The sequence below is a fragment of the Manacus vitellinus genome, unplaced genomic scaffold (assembly GCF_001715985.3).
Source record: "Manacus vitellinus isolate BGI_N305 unplaced genomic scaffold, ASM171598v3 scaffold_2_pilon, whole genome shotgun sequence".
Lineage (NCBI taxonomy): Eukaryota > Metazoa > Chordata > Aves > Passeriformes > Pipridae > Manacus > Manacus vitellinus.
In genome coordinates this window covers 31,216,957-31,241,363 of record NW_021940208.1, presented here as the reverse complement: position 1 = coordinate 31,241,363, position 24,407 = coordinate 31,216,957, and the positions used below count along the sequence as shown (strand labels likewise).

At 40.1% G+C, this 24,407-nt stretch overlaps 1 protein-coding gene across 2 annotated transcripts in view; it reads left to right on the top strand.

Annotated features, from left to right (window-relative positions):
* The window catches only part of CAB39L (calcium binding protein 39 like), a 63,470-nt gene that overhangs the window by 16,011 nt on the left and 23,052 nt on the right, over positions 1–24,407 (top strand). The window contains exons 3-5 of one of the 2 annotated variants that reach the window (XM_008929094.3): positions 529–752; positions 10,478–10,626; positions 22,263–22,427. In XM_008929094.3, coding sequence (XP_008927342.2) covers positions 10,525–10,626; positions 22,263–22,427 — 267 coding nt within the window. In that variant the 5' untranslated portion in view covers positions 529–752; positions 10,478–10,524. The remainder of the gene's footprint in view (positions 1–528; positions 753–10,477; positions 10,627–22,262; positions 22,428–24,407) is intronic. The other variant, XM_018071375.2, reaches the window with a different exon arrangement.

Below are 24,407 nucleotides of genomic sequence, written 5' to 3'. Positions count from 1 at the left end.
AGATGTGGTGCGTGAGCATGTTGATTTTATTGTTATCTTGTAACAACAACCCGATGTTGGACTCCCTTATTTGCATTCCTAGCAGGACGGCAAGGTGAATAATTTAATTCCAGCAGCCTCTGCCACGTGATGGTGCAAGGACCCATCAGCGATGCCTCCCCTGCACCGACAAACTTTGAGGAATGGAAACTTACAGAAGTGATGCGAAATCGTCGCATGTCCTCCCTTAACCCTGGAGAAATCTCTCGGCGGAGTGATCGCTTCATCCTTTTCTTTTCCACGCGTTCCTCTGACGTGGAGTTTGGGAGGTGTGTGTGAGCCTGCGAGCAAGACGAGCGAGGGAGTGGGAAGCGGGGAGGGCAGTGGGGGAAAAACGCACACCCAGCCACAGAGCTCGTAGGAACAGGAACAGCGAGGAGCCGGAGCGAGGCCGGGAGTCCAACCGCAGGCAGCGGGGAGTGGAAATTTACAGCTGCTTGTGAGCGCCTGTGCATGTCCGAGTGATCCCCTCTGCTCACGCTTTTTCAGAGGCTGACGGTCGCTCTGCAAAAGAAGAGCGGGAGGTTGAGTCGTGGGATCCCTGGTCTCTGCCACGTGTGGATAATCGGCGGGGGGAATAAAGCGGAATTAAATGGGAGATCACTGAAGGCGGCTGCTGGCGGCGTGGGCTGCGGGGAGACGGCAGAGCTGTCTTCAGCACCTGGCCATGGGGCTGCACAGGGCTGCTTAAGAGCCCCACCTTTCCACTCACAGTAAGTGTCAGCCGAGGTGATGTCCTTCGAGTGAAGGAAAGTTAAATGATTTATTGAAACTTTTCTTTTTTTTTTTCCTGTCAGCACCAGCCTTTTCGTAATAAACTGCTTGCCTGCTTGTTCTCGGTAGTTACGCTGGTAGCTTTTTATAGCTTTGTAAACTGTGTTACCAGGAGTGGCTCTTTAATGCAGGCAACCCTAAACAATACTCCTTCTGTTACATAAGGCGCTGGCTCTGCGACCAAGCACTCCGTGTCCATGGAATATCTCTGGAAATGGCTTTATTTACAGTGTGGTTTCCAAAAATAAAATATCTGCAATATATCATTTTTTTTGCTCCTCTCCACTGACTGCCTGCAGCTGCGGACTGGCTCTTGAGATGCGGAGGAATGGGAGCGTGGCCACTTGCATAAGACAGGGGGATCAGAGATGAAGGGAAGATGGGCGTGCGTGTGAACTGCCGGGAGAAACGGCATATGTAAATTAACCATCTCGGTATTTATAGTTGATAGGTCTTGTCGACCTGAAATGCTAATGCTGTGCAATGGGTGATTCATGAAGTCTTTATCAGGCAGAACTTTAATTGAGCTTAAGGGAAGTTTGGTTTTGGTTTTTTTTTTTCCAGAGAAAAGACTCTTTCTTGGGCTAATATTAGTAGTAACGTGAAATTACTACTATAGAAAATTATTTTAATGTGTTATGAAGCTATTGAAAGTAATACAGCAGAGTTGCTAGAAACATGGTCAAGTAAATGCTGTGTAGAGAGGTAACTTCAGTAATATTGGACAAAAAGCAAAAAATAGTATTCGTGTTCCTCACTAATGAGTTTAGAGGAAGTCCTATTCCCTCTTGGCTGCTGCCTGTGTTATTTAAATTATGTTACCAGTTTCCATTATTTCTGCGGTTATTATTCCTACTAGAAATGGATATTTAACTTGGTTTCCCTTTTGCTTAAGTAAATTAAAAGCTGTTAAGGGCTCCTCTGTTAGAATTGTGTGTACTTCAGAGACATTAGTTAAAAGACCTCCTGCTTATTTGGGCTTGTGGGAGTTTTGCTGTGGATTACAGTTAGGCATGGAATTGAATCCTTAACCTTTTAGATTTGAAAGACCTCTGGTGACAAATGCACATTGGGATCCAAAATATTCTTGACTCATCAATCCTGCAAATTTGGTGGCTGTAAAATCACTGATTTCCTATCTTTATAGTTTTATTGAACATAAGGTAATAACCTATTATTTCTTGCCAGTTCATTAACATGAATGGGAGAGCCTGTGTAATCCTGTGATACCGAGATAATTGATGCTGGTGTGAGTATGGTGCCACTGGTTGCCACTTCTGCATGGGTTTAGAATCTGAATGTTACCTGGCATTGCAGTGTGCAAATGCTGTTTTATAATTTTATTATAATAACAATAGCTTTGGTAGCACAGGATTTCCAATAAAAGGACACTAAGTAGCAAAGTCAAACACCCAAAATGTTCCTAACTTCAATTCTGGTGTTTGCCTGTGCCTGTGCCATATAGTCTCTATACCCTACTCAGGGTAGATTTAGATTAGATATTAACAATAAATTTTTTACGATGAGGGTGGTGAGACACTGGTACAGGTTGCCCAGAGAAGCTGTGGATGCCCCATCTCTGGAAGTGTTCAAGGCTAGGCAACCTGCTCTATTGGAAGGTGTCCTGACCCATGGCAGAGGTGTTGGAACTAGATGATCTTTAAGGTCCCTTCTAACCCTGGAACCATTCTATGATTAGTATTTTGTTTGTATTATCACATTAATTCTGATCATTGCTGCCTCATTCTGGGTTTGGTTGGTGAACACCTGAGCTGTATCATCTGCTCCAGCAGCCCTGTCTCTGTACCCTCCTTCCATCCCCTTCTTCCCCTCTTGTGCTGGTACAGCTCTAGACTGTGGGCAGAACTAGACTGGAAACCTGTGTGACATATTTTCCCCACCAAGCTATTTTTTGTTAACCTGGATCACTTCCCTGACCTGGTTCACCATGTGGTCCTGCAAACAGCTGTATCACCCCAACAGAGTCTGTAGGGATGTGAGTAGATGTGGAGCGGGGTGTCACCATCATGACAAGTGTTCATCCAACTGTTGCCTCAGTGACCAGCTTGCTATTTGGTGTTTCATTTTATCCTCTGTGTTTGCTGACAGACTACATAGAATTTTTGGGTTTAATTAAATAGGCATTCAAGCACTTGATTACAAACAGAATAAATAATTTCTTTGAGTGCTTCACCACAGCACTTGAGTGGAGCATCACCATGAGTGCCTTCAGTTTCATAATAGTATTAAACAACTATGTGATAATATTCTTATTCTGTAGAGGTGATCAGATTAAGGGCAGAGCTGCCTACTTCTTTTCCATATCTGATCTTCAGGTTGCATACCATCTGCTAAAAAAGAGATTTGTAGTGATAGTAGGTATTACTGCAATGTTTTGTGGGTTCAGGTGAAGTTTCAGCCAATATCCACCTTCATTCCAGATAATGCAACAAGTAGCCAACAGCAAAGCTTATTGATGAGTAAATTCTTGAGTTTTTGGAATAATTTTGTTGCCAAGCAGGGTTGGTGTTCATTCACCCTAACCCTAAAACTGTCCTCTCTTCTCTTAATCTTTTGTCTCATTTGTGATGTACCTCATTGAGGATTTGCAGAGAAGTTAATTGTTGTGTAGCCCTGATTCCTTCTGCATATTAAATAAAACACGGGTCATGTGAGGGGACTGCACTGGGGAGGATGAATTTGGCTTCTCCAATTGATCATCACACATGGGAGTTTCCATCCCCTGATTTGAGTACATTGCTCTGTAAGTGCAACAGCTTTCCCAAATATGGCAGGAGGGATAAATGAGGAGGGATTAAAGTGCCTCTTCCATGATGTAGAAACTGAATTAGCCAAAATGATAAAGAAAGTGTACTAACTCAGACCCCAAATATATGGGTCTTAGGCACACTGCAGTCAATGAAAAATGAAGGTCTTTTCTTCCATTCAAGAAATTCTCACATGGTATGAGTTATTGAAATGTTTTGATTCTGTTCAATAAGTTGATGAAGACAAGATGAATGTCTGATACTTGACGGGAAGGAAATCTTTTAGCTCGTTTATTTTGGAAAAACCAAATTGCTTGTCCAGAGGAGTGTCTGCAGAGAGTGCATGGATGGGCTCACATGCTCTCTCCCATTCTTGCCTTCATGGGCAGGAAGAAGCATTTGTTACGGAGCTGCTTTACTGAATCACTTCGTAGTGGGATGGGCTACTTAGTAGAGTGATATTGCTGCGTGTGTTTTTCCTTCATTGTGCTTAGAGGTTCAACTGCACTATAGTCTTCAGAGGAAGTATATGATTAAAAGTAAAGAAATTGGGGAGAGTGCCTACAAGCAGATCTAGATCTCTTACTGTACTTTATAGCTGTATTAAATTATTTTTTTTAGTACTTTCTCTTTATGAGCAGATAAACTGGCAAAAGAGATATTTTGAGGACTGATAAAGCATAGGCTTTGTTCTCAAATGATCTAGGTTGCATTCCTGACACAACCACTGATTTTTTTAAATATGGCCTTGGGTAATTTTCTAATCTTTCTGTGCTTCAGTTTCTCCCTTTGCAGAGGGGGCAGAGTAAAAGGAGGCATATAGGTTTTGTGAAATCTTAGTTAAATGTTTGTAGAGTTGGAGGCCTCTGAGGGAAGGCATGCCCTGAGTATGAAGGCATGTTATGTTACCTTTGACAGGCTACCGAATACCCTAAAAGTCATGTCTTGTAAAGCACATTCATCTCAGGGTTCAATTTACTGCTTTAGTCTGTGTGATTTTCTTTCTCCCTTTTTTTCTGACTCAAACAGAAATAGCCAGACATTTAGAAAGTGGTGCTTTAATACTTTCTTTTGGTGCTTCTTAACTTACCTAAAATAAAATCAGTGCCATTTTTTTTCCTCCTGGACAAACACAGAATGACATTCCCTTAAAGTATTTTTCTAAAAGTAGAGTTCCTGAAATGTGCTGGACACTCCAACTCTGGCGGCTGAAATGTCATGTTCATGCTGATGGCAACAGCAGGCTTTGGAAAACACTGTTCCTCCTACAGTGCTGCTGGGACATTTTCCTCATGACTGGGAGAGACAACCTCTGAGGCCAGAAGAGTTGGTCCAGTGAGATGCAGCTGTTTCCTTTGGTCTCATAAGCTCCTCACAAGAGCACCAGTGAAATAACATCATCAGAACTAAATGTTTCAGAAGTTGGCTGCCCCCCCCCCCATTATGAATTCAGGACTGCCATTTCTGATGTTATAAAAACATATGTTGAATAACCATTAGATGGAAAAAATTTTCTAGAGAGTAGGAAAAGAAAGGGGCTCATTCAGCCCTGTCCCTTGCTGCCAGACAGCAGTGTCAAAAATCCATGAATCAAGCTCTGTAATGTGGCTGGTTCAAAACCTCAAAGCTCCAGTGGGTAGAAACCTTTATTCATCAGCAGTTTATAGCCATTTGCTTCTGCATAAATAAAGTTTTATTGTTATTTGAGCTAAAATAACTTCTTCGGCTTCCCTGTATTTTATTCTAAGCTTACTAGGGGAGCACTTTCAGCCTTCTAGACAAGCTGGTCTTCCCGTTTTTCTGGTCAGCCTAGGGCCCTTCTCTCCACCCACTCTAATCTCTGTTGATTTTACTTGACTGCAGGTGTTCAGGATTGTGTACAATGTTCTGTACAAAGTTCTTTCAAGACCTACAGAGACATAAATACCTTTGTATTTCTGTTGACAATTACTTCCTTAATTCATCACAGATTTGCATCTATTTTTCTCCTGTCTGTAAAATAGTGTGTATATTTGTATATGTCACCAGCTGCCTGGTTTTGTCATTTCTCATGGTAAGTCCTCAGCTTGAAGCAGATAATCATAGAATGATTTTGTTTGGAAGGGACCTTTGAAGGTCATCTAGTCCAATTCCCCCTGCCATGGGCTAGGATGTCTTCAACTAGAACAGGTTGCTCAGAACCCCGTCCAATCTAATCTTGAATGTTTCCAGGTATCTGGAACATCTACAAATCCTGTTTCTTCTACCATTTAGCATCATCTGATAGTTTCTACTCTTGACTTTTATCCCATTTTTATTTTCTCAGTTCTTCTGATGATATTCCAATCCTCTTATGTGTTGATAATATCTTTCTATTTTGAGTCTCCACAATTTTTGTGTAGGCTCTTAATTCCCATGCCTATCTAAGTATGGTCCTGTCCCCAAATTGCTGTTACCCTCTCAGTCAGATGACATGATAATTTCCTTTCAAGTAGTTTATTTTGTACTATGTTCAAATTAGTGTATTTCCATGTTGGACACATGGATTCTACTGTGTCTTCTCTGCTTAAAAATATGTTCATAAGGAACTGTAGTATGAGCTACCTTTAGTAAGCCTGTATTACATTCTTTTCACTTGTCATTCATCTTTGGTTTTCAGTCATATTTAGAGTGGTTTCTTGAGAAAATGAAGCTTACATGGTGACACTGTCTATCTCTCCCCCTAATTCTCTTCCCATTGTAATTTTGAACTTACTGTCAAATTTCAGGCTACCTTGACAGAGAGCTAGATGCCTGGCAAATACCAAGTTCCAAAAAATGGACTGAAAATAAGTGATGAAAAGAATAGGGCCTTTAAACCAAGTTAGTGCCTCTACTGAAGAGAAGACCTTCCAAGTAAAAGCTTAGAGAGCAGACAGCTGATACAAGGAGGAGGACAGGACAGAAATGCCCCACTGTGTTAAGAGCTTTAGCACGAGCTCATGCTTTCAAGCCAGTCATGAGGAGCAAATCTGGAGGAGAGGAGTCCTTGTTTTGCCACATGCCTTGTGGAATAGCCAGCTATAAGACTAAGGAGTACAACTCTCAAATCTCGTCTAAGTGACTTTATCCCCATTTGCTTCCACTTGTAATTGTGATTAGCGGGTGTCCTCTTAGAAGATTCCTGCATGAAGAATCAAAAGGGATCATAACCTGCAGCTGCCAGTATGTATTTTCTGAAGTGATGGATCATCTGTTGCCGGGTGATGATGAGTTAAAAACTGTAATGTAAGAATCTGTGGTTAGGATAATGGTAGAGTATGAAGTGAAGAGAAATGTATTTTATCACTGAACGGTGCTGTGGTGACTTGGTGTCAAGACTGAAACTATATAGTCAAAAAAGTACAAAGTTCTTTTGTACTTTGTAGCCTTTGTTCCTAACTAATCTTGTAGTTTTATGGAAAAATTAATGATTATTTTAAATACAGACACTCTAGACAGTTATGTAAGTATTTTTGGGGATGAAAATATGTTTATAGTCAACATTTCAGTTAGAAATGTGAACTTCATTTTTTAAAAATCTCAGGACCTCTAGCTGAGGAGTACTTCATTTTAAAAATCAAATTATGTCCCCCTTTGCTTTTCTTTGTGTGGAGTCTTCTGAAAGGGAAAGATGAAGGGAAGACTTAAGCATTCTGGTTATACCTACCTGTGGCAGTTTGAGCCACATTAGAAAATCCAAAATCCAGTTTCCAGATTTCCCCCCACCCCTTCCCACAGTTTATCCCAACACCGGAGAGAAACTTTCAGGCCAGAGGCTTCTATAGGGGAAGGGGGAAGTATTTACATTTATTTTACACAAATAAATACTATACAAACTAAAGGCAACTATATATATATTACATTTCTATCAGTCCTTTTAAGCCCCTCCCTTTAACTTTAGTCCAGGAAGAGCCTTTCAAGGCTGCTGGGTAACGCAGTCTCTCTCTCGTGGGAGTGTTCTGGGCCCCTGAATACTCCCTAACCAACCTTCAGCTGTTTGCTGCAGTCTTTCTCCTCACCAAGTCCAAGAAAGTAGCTTTGAGTCCTTTCTCCTCGGTCTGCTGTGTGATTCTCTTTCTCAGTCTCATACCTCGGTTCGCTGTTGCTGTGGTGTAGCTTATCACAGTAGGTGTTTGGAATCTTCGTTCCTCCAAGTCAGTTTTCGGCTGCCCCCGATCAGCTTCGGCAGGGCAGCTCCCGAGCCTCTCTCTCCCTCTCTCTCTGGCCCATCTCCAATTTTGCCTGGGATTCTTCTCCCGAGTGCTGAGCTGTTTTATTATCAGCCCGTTCACTTGGCTCTGCTTCAAATGCTGAGCCTCTCCTCCACTTTACAGTGGAAGGAAAGAAAAGGCCCCCCCTCCACAGCTTAACCGCAGAAAGCGGGGGGAAGAGAGCTTGACTGCAAGGCCTGCCTCTCCTCTTACCTCAGGTGCTGTGAGTCGCATCCCTCACAAACACTCACTCCAATGCTGTCTCTAACTCTGGCCTAGGCAGAGTTGGGGGCCGCAGGGCTCCCCTCCCCGGAGGGGGGAAAGAAGGAGCCCAGCCATCCCCTGGCCTTCTCCACCTACATACAGCAGACACCACCAATAAAAAACTACCAGCAGCTTCTGGTAGCTGTGTATATATGATTTTGAGCAGAAGCAAACAAGACGAGTGGTAATTGGCTCTCCAGGGAACACTGTCCTGGCACCCAATCACCTCTGAGTCCCCGACTCCCGGGGGGGCCGTCTCAAACCATGACACTACCCCAACCTGGATGAAAATACTTCTTTTCTGAAATGCATCTCTCTTGCTTTCAGACTCTCTCTGTTGCATCATCACATCCTCATCCTGTGTCTTCAGGGATAATAAAAACATGCAGGTCCTTCTCAAAGTATGTTGTGAATTATTAATCTTCTATTTGCAACACACGTGGGATTACCACGTGCTTGACACTTGCTAGCAGCATTTAAGCACCTTTATTGTATACTATTGGCATCCCAATCTTTTCCAGTGCTTGTATGTAGCTGAACATGCCCAAAAGAGTGAGTCGTTAGGGTACCCAGTCTTTAATCTTGTACTTTGTCAGGTTGAGATGTGACTTTGCTCTGTTGCAAGTTGGCTGGTGGTGCCAAAGCTTGGAGTTGTGAGCTGCATGGGAGCAGGGCTCTGCAGCTGGGAGTGAAGGTTATGTAGCGAAAACTGCAGAAATAAAAATGAGTTTGAACTGGACTGTGAGGAGCTTGAAAATGGAAAGCTGAAAGTGGTGAGGTTTCAGACATTGAACATGAAAATATCCCTGTAAAACTGACCTAGCAACAAATGAGAAGCTATATACAAATTCACCTACTGTGGACACTATAAAAGAAATTTTGGGTTAAATAAGACACTTACAAATATTTCCTTCATGTCATAGAAACTGTAAAGATAATCTGCAGAAATGTTTTGAAATGTTTTAGTAAGATGTTAAGACAGAATCTGTATAAATTTGTTTTTTTAAAGTCAGAATTTTGTACTTCGCTGTTTTATATGATTGCTATTTATAGTTGCAATAGAATGTATGTCTAATCTAGGTATTAATTCCATAGGATATTTGAGGATTACTAACACATGGATGTATGGCACAAATGGCATCATATTTCCTGATGGAATCTGTAGCATGTCAGTAGTAACAACAAAGCATGAGAGGAGTGGATTCTTTGGGACCACTGGGTTTTCTTCTTTATGCTGTGTGTATTGTGCTCATTTAATTCTCTCCTTTAAAACCTCTTGTATAAAGCTTTTTTGTAATTGTAAAAGTTGAAGAATAATGAGATTGAAGTGATTTGTGTATATATTTATGTTTTCACAACAAATTTTGCAAGTGTGTGTGTGTGGAGGGATTGTGATGGTTTTGTTTTATTGTGGAAAGAGATGAAAGTTTGAGATTATTTTTGCTGCTTTTTTTTTTAACCTCTTTTTCGTTTCTGTACAAACTGGAATGCAGTCCAGAACAGTGCTCTCCTTGGAAAGTGGTACAGCTTTAACCAGAGCATATTCCCATCTATAGTCAGTCAGTCATTGACTTCAGTAGATCTTTATATTAGACCCTCATCAAAACCCATAAGAATTCACAACTTAATGCTTTGTAAGATGAGAAACTAATCTAGTTGGTTTCTTTCATATATAAATACAGTGATGTGGTATTTGCCTTTCTAGCCATACAGAGAAGGAATGTTTTAAATTAAACAAACAAATAATTTTCATTAAAATGCTCAGTCTTCCATTTAAATGTCATGAAAACATTTGTGTTCGTATTTGGACCTGATTGTCTGTTCCTTATTTAATTCAACCAATGTTTTACACAAGTGAGATCTGACCCACAGATTCTTGAAGTCTGTCAGACTTAGGAGATAGCTTAAACTGCTTCCTCCCAAGAAGCTTTAGGCTGAAAAAGAAAAGAAGCTGAAGAAGAAGAAGAAGAGATAGCAGAGGATCTGGGACCTTAACTTGCAGTGCTCTAAATGAAGGATGCGTTTGGTGTGCTGGCATTTACAGTTGCTTATCTGCATCATGATGGAGCTAGTGTAGTCTGACAGAAACCCTTATGAGAATTCTAGAGGAGCCTGCCAGATACAGTGTCCAAAATATGTTGGACATAGACATAGACTAACTGGAGTGCTGACTGTGGTCTTTAGGAAGCATCCAGCTGCTGTGCAGGTGCTGAGTAGTTGCTTTCCACATGCTAATGGTGGCTTGAGAATCCTGGATGAACTTGCAATAACTGTACATGAGAACTTTTACTGCTTCACTGAGCTGCTGAAACAAAATGTAGTGCCTGAGGCATACTTTTCTTGTTCATAATGGTTTTGTGTGTTTTTATTGCGTTTTTGTATAAACCTTAAAACCTGTTTTTATTTCTTGTTCAATTTAAGGCAGTCCTCTTCTGTCCTGAAGGAAGAAATCCAGGTGAAGAAAGACCATGCCTTTGTTTAGTAAATCGCACAAAAATCCTGCTGAGATTGTGAAAGTTCTGAAAGAAAACATGGCCATATTGGAAAAACAAGAAAAAAGGACAGACAAGGTATGAGATGATGTTGTAGAAGACCAATAAGGTTTTTTTATGCTGAGGGAGCAGCAGAATAAAGGGAACAAAATTGTGTTTGCTCACTGCCCTGATTCTGCAGGTGCTTGCCTGTGTAAGTAGCTGAGTGTTGGAATGGTTCTGCTGAGATCAGGGGTCTTTTGCATAGGTAAAATACAACAGATCCAGGGACCAAAACAGAAATGCTGATATCCAGGAGCCTCAGCCAAAATGAAGGATGATCTCCCACTACTTCAAACAGTAATGCATCTAACAAAACAGCTTGGAAGGTTATTTGAAAACTATTATACTGTTAATTGTTTTAGCAGGATAACAAATGAGACTGTCAATTAATGTGTAGGTACCCACAGAGCAACACTTACTTCTGATGAACATAGTTCACATAAACCAGCAAACCTGTATGTATCCAGAAGAGATTTCACTGTGTTGATCCTTTACACTGTTCAAGGTGCTAGTGCTTCCTAAATGAACTGTGCTACTCATATTCTAATTATAGTGCTAGGCTTTTGCTAATATTACTGCTCTCTGTGACACAGACCCGAATTACTTTTGCCACTTTTCCAGTGACCACCTGAGAAGATGCTCCCCAACATAAAAAATGCTCCCAATTAGACATTTGTGCTTGCATAAATCAAATAATTTTGTTTTCCTTTTTGCGTCTGAGTATATGATTTTAATTAACAATGAAATAATTTTAAGTTAAAACTGAATGTCAATGGAAACAGAAATAGCTGATAAGTTATATTAGTAGAGTTTTCATGGAGCTGATTTTTGCATGTGTGCATGTTGTGCTTCCCCCAGTTGTGCAGGAGCGTGTATTAAAACAACCCCAACCCAAAAGGTAGGCATGGAGCCCTTTGTGCCCTTAGTGAAATCCTCTTGAAACTTTTTAGTTCAAAGGAAGTAGCTCAGAGTGTGTTAATTATGTAAGATTGGTCACACGGATTTCTGGGAGGCCTCCGGTATTTGATGTCTCATGCTGAAATACCTTCGGTTAACTGAAAAGCACTGAGAGAATTTGACTCAACTAAAACATAAGTAACTAAATAAACCAACAGAATCTGTTCTCCCCTGCTGAATTCATCTTTTGGAGCCTGATTAAAGAAGACATTCAAAGCAGAAGCTCTAGACTCAGATTTTTTTTTAATTTGCCTTGCAGCATGACTCCTCTGGGTTGTGGTTCTGAGAATTTTTGGCTTTGAACTGGTTTGTTTATTTGTGTGTCAGTGACAAAGGAGAAGAAATTCAGACTTCTTAGAAAATCAAGAACTTCATGTAAATCTTTCATAAAAGTCAGAACAGCTGGTGTGTGTTTTCCGCACAGAACAAAAGATACGGGAGTGTTTCCTTGGCATATTAGAATGGAAACAGCTCGTGAACGTAATGACGCTTATTTTACAGGAGGAGGTTGGTTTTCAGTTATTTTTTATGTCCTTCATTGCTATGGGGTAGAGGCTGTTCCTGGGGAGAGGAGGGAGTGGGACAGGCAGTCCCTTCAGCAGCAAGGCAGAAGGTGAAGAAAGCAGCCTTTTTTTTTGTGAGTATATGGTTTATATGGCTTGTTGACTCAGAACTTTGTGCTGTGATGTAGAAGAAACACATAGGGCCTCCCTCCTTTCAGGAGGAAAGATGTGAGACTCCCTGGTAATGCTGCCTTTCATCTAGAGTGTGCACTGAGCTGTTCTGAAATAAATACCTATTAAAGAAAATAGCCAAATTTGTTCTCCTGAGTTTAGGGAAGTAAATTGTAAGGAATATCTTTAGTACTGTGATGATGATAAACTTTAAAAAATGGCAGGAAAGACAGTCCCCCCAGTCGCGTCTGCTACTATCCATTCAGGTTTGTGGACTTAGTAATACCATTTTTAAGTGTTGTTTGAAATTTGAATTGGAGAAGAACAGATGATGGAGACACTTTCAATGGCACAAAGGTTCTCAAAAGTTAGTAATGCTAATAAGTAACATGTTTTCATGAGTATGATTAGAGAAATTTAACTGAAAACAAAAGCAAAGAAAAACAAAGTACAGTGCTGTACACTGTGCTCCTCAAAACTTGGCAAGATTTTTAAATTTACCTCCAGTTTGATTTTCAAATGGAGAAGAAACGTGTCAAACTTTCATGAAAAGCTCCAGAGGTCTGGCTCCTCCAAGAGTCAGAAACTCTGGATATCTCAGAGCTGGTTTTGGACCTGGTGGCCCTGTGAACACAGAAGTTTGGAAAGCAGAAATCTGAAGTTTTTCAGATTTCTGACTCCTTGTCTGCTGTGAGAACTAGAGGGGTACTGTTGTGCCTCACCAGAAAACCAAGGTTCCCAGAACTTCCAGGGTATGACTCCAGAGAATCCCTGATTTTACATGCAGAATAGTTTCAAACTAGGTCTTACTTCAGATACTTAAACAAGAAGATTTATCCTGTGACAGTTGAGCTGTTATTGTAGTACAGCCAATATGGTATGTGGGTTGAGACAGCTAAAAGCTGCTAATACAGCCGGAATTGGCAGGGAAGTGTGGCAAAGCTTGAATTAACTGTAGGGGTAGCAGAGAACCTCCTTGATTCTTTTCCCAGTTGAGAAGTCATAAGTATGAGGTGAAGGTGCCCTGGGCAGCTGGGAACACACAAGGTCAGACAGGGAGAAGCTTGATGCTTCTCATACAACTTTGTGAAACTGTCAGCAGGAACCATCTGTGTCTTGGAGGGGATGTTTTTAAATAATGCAGAAATGATCATTCCTACCAAGCTATGCAGGACGCAGGTAGAGGGAATTTACAGCAGAGCAGTTGAGACTGCAGGGTAATGGGGAGAGGGTGGAGGACAGAGCTTGATAGATAGGATCAAGAGAAGATAGGATAGAGAAGCCACTTGTAAATGCAAAGGAAATTATACATCTTTTCTGTGGCATTTCCATGTACACACATAATATAGGAAAGTTTATACTCTTTCTTCATGATGCTTTTTGTTAGTCATAGAGTAGTACCCATTCAGGCTTTAAGTACTGTTGACTGAGCTAGCATCTGTCTTCTTAGATAAGGATTGAATTTGACCCAGTTTCTCCATGTGTCTTATTTTTTTTAAACTATTAATGTGTGTAGTGTTGCCATAATGCTTTTTAATGCTTTTTAAACACTCTCAACTGAAAAATAGGCTAAGTTTGAATGTGTGGTTCTTACTTTTATGTGTGGGTTTCTTTGTGTACTTGCATGGATGTGTGTGTGCTTAAAGCTTTGCCATTTTCTCAGCTACATTCTCATGGTTGATAGACCACAGGTTGAGAAGTACCAGCACATGTGGCTCCTTTTTCTCTGAAGTGCTCTTTCTAATATCTTGGTTTTATAATTTTTTAAAAATAACATCTATTTTAAAGCAGGCATTGTAGCACTGGCAAATCTAATGTAACAACTGGGAGATTAAGTAGGGTAAGACAGAGCTGAAAAAGTGGACTAAAACCTTCTTTATCAACCATCCCCTTCTCTTCCAACATCTGAAATAAAATAAAATGTTATTGGAGCATGTATGATTCCTGACATCCTGTTCAGGCTTTGATGTGGTGAGGAATAATTAATTAAGTTTTATTACAAAATTCTATAAATGTAATAAAAATTTTAATCTCAGTCACGTGGGACCAAAATGTTCTTGAATTTAATAAAAAAAGCCCATTCTGGAATTAGCTAGAAAAGTAGGGAAGTATTTAAATATCTAAGAAAGGAAGCCTTCAGCACTTAGACTCTCGTCCTTCTTTCTGGCATGAATCCTGTAGCATTCGGAGGATGCATGTAAATAGGGATGAGGAGAGGAGAAACCCTGATATCAAGTGCTCAGATCTGTTGAACCTGAGGAAGAAGGGACAGCTTGTGACACGCTGGTCACAGTCCTTCATTTATTACTGATATGTTGCCATGTCTTCTGTTGATTGATGTTGTAAAAGATCATTAATAAAAAGGATGCCTGATCCACCTCACAAAAAGAGGGGTGTGACATCCTGACTTCTCCAAGTCTTGTGTTCAGCTGCTGAGTCCAGTCGGCACAAAGCAGTGCAGGTGGCATCCAGGATGTCACTGAAGAATGTCCTTGAACACATCACCCTCTTCCTGCTAACCACACACCTTCGGGTGCGGCAGCCTGACTCAGTGCCATCTGTGGTGCCTACAGGTTTGGTAACATTTTCTGAACTTGCCTTGCAGCAAAAGCCTTTCAAGTGTCACAGGCTTTTAATTTAGTGCAGCAAACGGATCTGAGATTGGTTGAAACTCAGTCTAATCTTTGCAGGTAGTCTAGATGGGCCAGAAGATTTGCAGTTTCTGGTGTGGCTGATCCAAGATTAAGGGTTTATTGCGGAAAATGAACCCAAATGCATTACAGCAGGTTCAGGGTGCTGGGCTGAGTGTTTTCCTAGCAGGCAGAACTGCAGGCTGTAGCACCTTTATCAGTGTTCAGAAACAAGAGTGAAGCTAGATGTACAATAACCTGCAGTGTCTAGCTTCTGCCCCTTTCACTTAAATATATCTAACAAGAGTGCTTGTTTAGGTAGGTCACTGTAATCTGTCCTCTGTTTGACCTCTGTGTGCTGTAACAAATTTGGTACTGTTCAGAAGGATCAGGAGAACAGCATTTTATTAAGGCTACATTTAAAAGACTTCAAGATTTCTGGAACAAATATTTCTATCAATAAATCCTGCTTTTTTACATAGCAACAATGAAGCCATTATAGGCTCTTGTTCACCTCGCTCGCTGCTGCATTGATAAAGCGTCTGGGGACTGGTGTGTGAGGTGGGGTGCATGCGGAGGACACGATGTGCATTTGCATGGAAGAACAGTTGCGTGACTGCTGTGAATGTGAATACCTGTGGATGTGATTCTTCAGCTGCCAAAGTCAGTTGCAAAATTGCCTTCGACTTCATTGCTGCAGACTGAAACCCAGGGAATGAGATAAGAAGGGCTTGGCACCCCTTCTTCCTTGCTCTGTGTGTCCTGGGGTTTTGTGGAGTGTTTCATGTTTCAGCTTCCCTGTTCTGCTAAGGCCTGTTGTTGCTCTAGAGATGGGAGAAACTCCAGATACCATCAGGTGCTGGTGCCAAGAGTTTAAACCTGTCTCTTCTGGTTGCTTTTTATTTTTTAAGGGCCTCACAACCTTTAGTTCTATCTTAAGTGCGGGATTAACAGTGGGAAAGGAATTTATGTCCAGGTGGGGCAAACCTGTCTTCTCCATTTAATCATCCACCCTTTTAAAAGGTGTTTCCCTGTTGTGCCTGCTTGGCCAAATTGTCATTGCCAGCTTCCTTGAGTACTAGTCCATAATGTTTTACTAAATGGCAAATTTCAGGCCTCCTGATCCAAAATGTCCAGTTTGTTCCTATGGATCAGTTTAGCATGAAATTGTATCAAGAGTAAGTCAGCTGAGGTGATCCTGAAGTTACACAGATGTTGGATTCTGATTCTGCTAATGGCTTTTCTTGGGAGTCTTTACAGACTGTAGAGAGAGAGACCTGCATTGGCACTATTCTTTTAGGAGAAAAATTGGTTTGAATCACATAGAGAGAGTATTTTTAAACCAGTTAAAACCAAATCAAGGAGTTTTATGCTTTTGGTTGCAGTATGTAGCGTGGAGTACTGGCAGATCACTGAATCACACATTGGAGTAATTAACATCACACTGGCAGGCATCTGTGTGTGTTACTGTCTGCTGCTGTGCAAGAGAGCAACAGTTTAGAGAGAGATTTTTGGTCTGGAAATATGCTAGGTACACAAACAGAAGCTGTATTGCCCTATTTGCCATATTCTTATGAACAATTGAGGATTTCTTCACCAGGCATCCTGTATTTTTCTTATGTGTATTTGTTATCTGAGTTTGGGAAGGTGGAAAAAGTTCTTGCAATCTGTTATTTATTCACTGTTATGGTTGGTCATAAATGTTATATTAAGTCCCCAGATGAATAAAAGTAAGAATAAGCCCTTCTGACCTGTAACATATGGACATACATGTGAGACCTCTAATTTGTTGATGAAACACAGGTAAAATAGAGACAGCCCACTGAAAACTTTGAAGAGTTGCAGCTCAGGTGTAGGAGCTCAGACTGTTGATTATTCAGGGCCTTATGTTTTTCCCTTTATGTTGTTTGTAATCTTCCTTGGAAAGGAGTAAAAAGATGCAATGGATTTACCTTAAATAAGAGGAGATCCATCTCTCTCTCTCTCTCTCTGACAAGCATAATAGGTCTGGATCACAAGCACTTAATATGACTTTGTTAAGATAAATGTGAAATTGCCATAAGTACCTGAGGAGAGGAGAGGGGCAAGGTTAGTAAGTAGAGGTAATTTTTATTAACTCAGTTGGAATAGCCAGAAATTCATGTTGCTGAAGTTGAGGATTCTTGGTAAAATATATGGGGGTTTTAAAAAACTGTATGAAGTTTTGATTTCTGAAGCAGATCTACTTTGTTTATTTTGCTATATCACGCAAGCAGTGTTGCAGATAAAATAGCTCAACCTTTGAGTATGGAAAGTCTTAACTCATGTAATTATGGAAATGAAAATTCAGCTTTGGCCATGAACAAGAGATAAGAAGGCTTTGTTTTAGCCTTCCATGCTGTTCTTTAAAATCTTACTGGAAGATTTTGTAAAAACAACAAAAAATATGTAAGTCTTGGAGGATTCCTTTGTACCTTAAAGGAAAAAAAACCCCAAGAAACTCCTTATTGAACTCTCTCGTATAATAAGAGGAAAGAAAATTAACTATTTTGCAGCATTCCTTAATAATGCTGAATTACTGCCCTAAGAACACTGTCGTGCACTTTGACCCTCCTGTAGAGAACAGTCCAAAAGAACAGATGAAGCTCAGAAATTGTCTTCTAGACCTGACCAAGCAAGTTAAACTGAAGAACCCAATATTAAAACTGTGGGAAAGGAAGATCAACACTGGAGTATGGAAATATTCAATACAGGCATAGTAGTGTTATCCATTCTGTAATAAAGACTGGATATTTGCAACAAGATTGGCTGATCTTCATGTGTGGGATAGGCTGTGGAGAGGAGTGTCTTAAAGTCTTTCAGGGAAGATTTTTTTGCGTTGAATTTTAGGGAATCATTTCTCTGTAAGCTCCTTTCTTTGTGTTATGTTCCCGTTAAGTCAACAGCAACAAGACTTTGATCTGTGAGGAAAATAAGCTGTGACAGGTATCTTCAACTTATAAAATTTCCAGCTTTTGTTGTTGAAGCTGTTGGTAGGTTTAGAAAGACACATAAATGCTGACAAAAAAACCAACTTTATGAGTAGGGCAGGTTGAACGTGTTTATAATTTGGAGAAGTTATGTAGGCTTATCTATGCTGTCAGTTTTCTAGTTCTAAGTCTATTGTACATCCTCTAGCCCAGATGGGTTAGCAGAGGATTGTTAGATTTCAGCATTTTCACAAAATGCTGTGTTTCAAAATGGACTCAAAACCCTCTTGTGGGTTGCTGGTCACTATAAACTATACTCTGTGGATGCAGAGTTATTTCTTGTTGGAAATAACTTGTTAGTCCTGTGTTGGATCAAAATAGAGAAGAAATGGCCATCATTGAAAAAACTGCCTTTGTTGCACGGGTGGGTCTAGGTTGTGCTCTCCTTCACTCCCCTTACACAGCTATTGCAAATCAACCTTGTAACTCATGGGACACTCACCCATGCACCCACCTTGAATTTTAGTATTCTGTAGTGGAATTGGATCTTCCCAAGTCTGGACATTGTGAACTAAGATGCCTGTAGACTAGAAACCTGCAAGTTGCCTTGGAAGGTCAAGATCCTGACATCTTGTGCAGGGACAGCACTGATGTGTGTGCTGGGAATCAGCTTGCACTTCATCTTTGCTTTGTTGTCCGTACCCACAACTTTTGACTGATCAAAGTTCAGCTTATCCCACTTTTGACATTTGTATGTAATACAGATAAGCCGTTCTGTTCAGGATTGTGTGTTTAGTTTTCTTCTTTCCCCCCTTTTCCCCCTCTGTTCACAACAGCTTTTGTAAATATAATGGCATAAATTCAGTTATGATGTAAAGGACTCATCCTTAGAGGGTAAAAGGAAAATCTGGTGGAAATAAGATTGTGACTAATTGCAAGACTGAGGCAAATGGCTAAAAGTGCTTAGATATTTCATGAAACTGTTTCTTTTGCTCTATAACTTCTGCTGAAGTGATGCTTGCAGCACTTTGCTATTGTTGCTGTTGCCACTTCTGGAAAATAAAAAGTAATGTGGAAGTCATAATAGACTTTGGAGTTTCTAGCAAATCTCTTTTTTTATTTTTTGTCACTGAGATTCTGTTTGTGGCATTGTTAGGGGGAAGAGTATCTTGCTGAGGCTTTTTGTTGATTTTTGCAATTTTTCCTGAAGAGGGTCAGGACCGGTCTGACTTCTTCTGTAGATATGTTTCTGTCATCCTGTATTTCCATGTATTTGTGTGAGTGTATTTGCTTTGTTGTTTGTTTTGGACACATCTTGGGTCTTTGGATCTTGGAATGTCTTTTTTTTTTAGCAAGTTTCCATGCCAGAAACAGTGCTTATGTACTTAAGGTATTATTCTAAAAATGCTTTAAGATTAAGTGGAAATGTCAAAATGGAGGCTAAAAGTGACTGTTAATTTAGGAATCTGTGTTCAGGATTATGGTTTTCCTCCAAACAGATAGTGAGGGGATAGGCACTGAAGAGCAGTCCTCAGATTTGACCAGGAATAGCTTTTGGTGGCGGGCTGAATGTCAAACCAGACTATCCGGAGGATATGAAGGAGGAGGAAGTTAAGCCCAGAATGTAAATTGCACGTAGAAAAGCTGAGAAGAAGATCAGATGGGATGGCAGATGATTAGAGAAGTACAGCTCTTGTGCCCAGTTCTGCCCATCAACACCAGTTTCTGTAGTTTCATTTTCTCACACAGCACTTTACTTTTTCACCTCCTTTTTGAGAATAAAACCTAAAGCTGAGCCTTGCAGGCATTTTTCTACATATCAGAAAGGACTACTTACACTTGAAAACAAAATTTATTATTTTTTTTCAGCTACAGAACACCAGAGATATTCCCACCCTGCCCAGCAGAACGGGTCAACAGCCAAACGTATGAGTTTTTCCTTTGATATGAAAATATTTCCCCAGCTCTTACAAAGACTTAGAGCTTTAGTTTCCAAGATAGCATCCCTGTTGTTAATCCCATCTGTACTCTGTGGGATCTCTCAAGTGACATACCACTAACATTTGAGGTAAAAATAGGCTGTTTTGCTGAGTGATGGTAAGGAACAGCAAGATTTTTACTGGTTGAAGTTATCACGTACTCATACTCATTTACATGCCACGCATGCTGACCTATATCAAATAGCAGAAAACTGAGAGTAGGTACTTGGAGATTAGAGGAGAACAGTTCTTTATGCTGTGCAAGTCAATGCTTGAATCTTCCAGATAGATGCAATGTAAAAGTGGCTTTTTATTTTATTTTTTCTTTTTTTTTTTAGGATTTCTATGTTTTTACTACAATTTTTATTCACTATATGAATAAAACCTGTGATTTAAATCAATATTAAAGTATTGGGAGATGAGCAGCAGGTGAGAGATGCCTCTTCATAGCATTGTGTGGTTATTTTATGCAGATTGATGGGGTGGTATTTGAAAGAATGACATTTTTCCTTTCAGTTTGTTTGAGAGATGTATTGAAATTATTGATCTGGCTTTAAATATCCATTAATGTCCTATTAGGTTTTACAAATGACTCTTGGGTTTTCTGTGTGTGTCTTGATTATTTTTTTCCACCTGCTATGCTAACAAAATACTAATTTCAAGTAAAGGTTTTGCAATATAGATGTGAAAGGCTACCTTATCTTCAGAATCGTTAACCATCCTGCCTGGCACTTTGCTTCCATTCTTAGGTTTGCTTTCAAACCTGTTCCTTACTTACTTCCCACTCCCTGCCAAAGACTCCAATCAGCCTTGCTGCAGGTCATGTGTGTAATAAATATAACCAGACCCAGGAAGAGCCATTGCCTCCATAGCCCCACGGCTGGAGCAGGTGGCATTTAAAGCACACACATATACATATATGAAAAAATAACACCTTTGCTCCATGGAGTCTTTATTTATACAAAGTGGAGCAAACTTGTGAGGAGAGCGTGAGCCAGAGCCACTGTGCTGCAGCCAGTGGTCATTTTCCTTGGGAAGTGGGATGTTGTCATTCACATCTGATTTAAACCTGCTGACTGCCATGAATGCTAAGCTGTTACCTTTTTATAGGTGAATGTGTTTCATTTTCCTGTTATAAGCATTCTGGTCAAGATCTTTCGTAAGGTAATTCTTGATTTTTCCTCTACATTAGGTATCCAAAACATTGCACAGAACTAGTTTACACTAGGTGGGAATAAAAGATGAAAGATTTGTTTTACTTCACTTGGTGAGAGCTGTGGAACTTTACTAAAGCAAATTGTTTAATTTAAAATTTCTCAACCTGAGACTGAAGTACCTGTGTGCTCAGTAAGCAAATCCTTTGTGGAAGATGCTGGCTAAAACCACACGTGACGAGGAGAAATAGGTGTTGGCAGTGCAAAGGTGTCAGGTTTTGGCTGGCATAGAGTTAATTTTTTTTTCTAGCAGCTGGTACAGTGCTGTGTTTTGGATTTAGGCTAAGAATAATGTTGATAACACACTGATGCTTTAGTTGTTGCTGAGCAGTGCTGACACAGAGTTAAGGCCTTTTCTGCCTCACCCTACCCCACCAGCGAGTGGGCTGGGGGGGGCACAAGAAGCTAGAAGGAGACACAGCTGACCCCAACTGGCCAAAGGGATAGTCCATAAATTATGGCATCATGCTCAGCATATAGGGTTGGGGGGAAAGCTGGATGGAGGCTGCTGCTTAGGAACTGTCTAGACATCATTTGGCAGGTGGTAAGCAATTGCATTGTGCATCACTTGTTTATTATTATTATTGTTATTACTATTTTTTGACTTCTGTCCTATTAAACCATCTTTATCTCAACCCACAAATTTACTTCCTCTCTCCTCCAGTTCTCTCCCCCCTTCCACTGAGGGAGAGTGGGCAAATTGCTGTGTGATATTTAGCTGCCTGCCATGTTAAACAATGACACAGAGGTATGAGGATTTATTTGGGTTACCATTAGAGGAGCTGGGACAATCCATCAGCAAGCAGCTGATGGGGAGGCAGAACAGCAGCCGTCCTGCTGGTGGGAGCAGCCAGCTTGTTTGGTACCTCCATCTGGCCCATCCTGCCCCACGTGTGCTGATGGAACCCACTGGGGAGGATGAGGGAAGCAGTGCTGCTTCTGCAGGGCAGTGCCTGTCTCCAAACCTGTAAAGGATCTTGCAGATGCTTGATGGTAATTGCTGTCTTGCCCCTATTTTATGCCTGTGGTCTGTAATTGATGGCATGCAGTGTTTAAATTGAATATATCTTGTGTAAGACCTGCAGAATACAGTGTGGATGCTTCAGCCTTGTTGATTGCATAAAATAATTAAACCATTTTTTAATAGGAAACAATCATTGCAAGTATGATCAGAAGTGTTATTTTGAAATGCATGTCTTTTAAAAGAAAATCCTTTTCTTTTTCTTGTCTCTTTTTCTTTAAAACAAAACCTGTTTCTGCTGGCGAACAGGCATCAGAGGAAGTGTCAAAATCTCTGCAAGCAATGAAGGAAATTCTGTGTGGGACCACAGACAAAGAGCCACCTACAGAAATCGTGGCCCAGCTGGCGCAAGAGCTGTACAACAGTGGCCTTCTAGTGACGCTTATTGCCAACCTGCAACTGATAGATTTTGAGGTAGGTCAGCATCCATAAACCTTTTCAACTCCTTGGTTTCAGTGTTGTCAGTGAGCAGAAGTGTATTTTTGTGAAATCTAAATAATTTTATTGCATTCAAAACTAATTTTCACGTGCTGAAGAAAGCAGCTGCTCTAAATTGGTCAGTGTCGTGAAAGATGTGGTCATACACTGGCAGTAAATAAAATGCATGTGATTTTTTTTTTTTTTAATTAAAACAAAACCAATGAAAAGATATTACTATGTGTATCCAAACAAGATAGGAAATGATGCTGAGAATACTGTCTAGGACCAACCTTGTAGGCTGCAGTGATAAAACTCTTTGAGATAGTGCAACTGTCAGACCCACTGTCTCTGAAGAGTATGTCTGATTTAGAAAGGGTTCAGGGACATGGAATAAAAATAATTAGAAAAATGGGAAAATCTCATGTGGCAAAGACTGAAAAAAATTGGAATAGTTTAGTTGAGAGGAAAGGAGTTGAAAAATCTGTTAAAAACTCACAGCAGGGTAAATTGGGTGGCCCTCACTTAATTGTTTGGATTAAAAGAAGAAAGGAATATAACTTTTTTAGAAGGATTAATCTGAATCTCTCTCTATATATCGTATATAGATATATATTGAATATATATATATAAAATTATATATTTTGTGGAACTTCTTACCAGCTTTGTTGTTAATATCAAAAACGTAGTAGACAACTGCTAAGACAACTATGTTTGCTTATAAGTAAGAAGAAGAAGAGTTATAGTGGAAAAGACTACAGTAATTCAGCATAGATATAAACCCTTTTAACTGATATTTGACTGGTAGGGACTGGGAAGAAACTTTGTCAGTTCATTGTAATATTCCTGTGGTCTACAGTCAGCCGGGATAGTGTCCCCCAGGGACTGCTGTTATGAGTTCTGTGATTTATGTGGCTCCTGGCTGCTAGTGAATTGTTACAGGTGTCCAAGCACCAGGGAGAAATCCCCAGCTCCCAAGAGCCAAACCTCCACCACTGAGGTCTGAAGCAGGAGCAGTACCCAACCTATAGGCAGACACTGAATTAATAAATCAGTTTCTCAGAGAGATTTTCTGATGCTCTCAGAGCCCCCCTTTTGTGGGAGTCACTTTCTTGTGGAAGTTTTTTCTCCTTATATTGAAATGATTTTCTTTCCATTTTGTACATGAATGGAAGGGAGGAACAATGGAAGACTTATGTTTTCTTTTTCCCCCTTCCTCCCCCCACGCCCAGTAAAGCTAGGATTCAAGGACTTATTTGTTTATATTGTATTAATTTTTGAAAGTGTTGTTAGTAGAGTTCTCTCTCTCTTTTCTCAAGTCTTATGTTTAGGAGGGGTTTTTTTAATACTAGAATTTATTGAGAACTTTTCCTTTGTCTTTTCCTTGACACCTCTGGTTACTGTTGTGTCATAATTGTAAAAATACTCAAAACCCATCAACCCAAACCCCTGAAAACTTTTTAAGAAAAAAGGAGATGGGGAGGGGAAGATACTGTCAGCACAGAAGGGACACTACTGCATTTTTTTAAATTACATGACAGTCTGTATTGCTTCTGTCAGAAAAAAAAAATTCTGTATGGACATATTGAATGCACAGTCCTTAAATGAAAGCACTGAATGAAATACCTAATCTGTTGCTGAATTACTGTTATTACAATTTTAATAATTCTAGTTGCAAAATAGATTTTCCCATGATAAAACTTTTCCAACCATTTAGCAAAGCTGTTATACATACTCTTCTGGCAAAACACTAGAAACAAAATGCCATCAAACAAGAGGATAGTAAGAGTATGTGCTGCTTTGTGTTCATATCCCCACTGAGTTTTCCAGTTTATGAACTCTTCTGCTTCCATTTTGTTATTATGGTGGCCACAGCTGGTATTTTGGTTTCTTTGTTTAACAAGCAATTTCATCACTCTATAACATGCAAATTATTTTTTTGATCTGTACATAATGGTAGAAGGCAAAATCATAAAT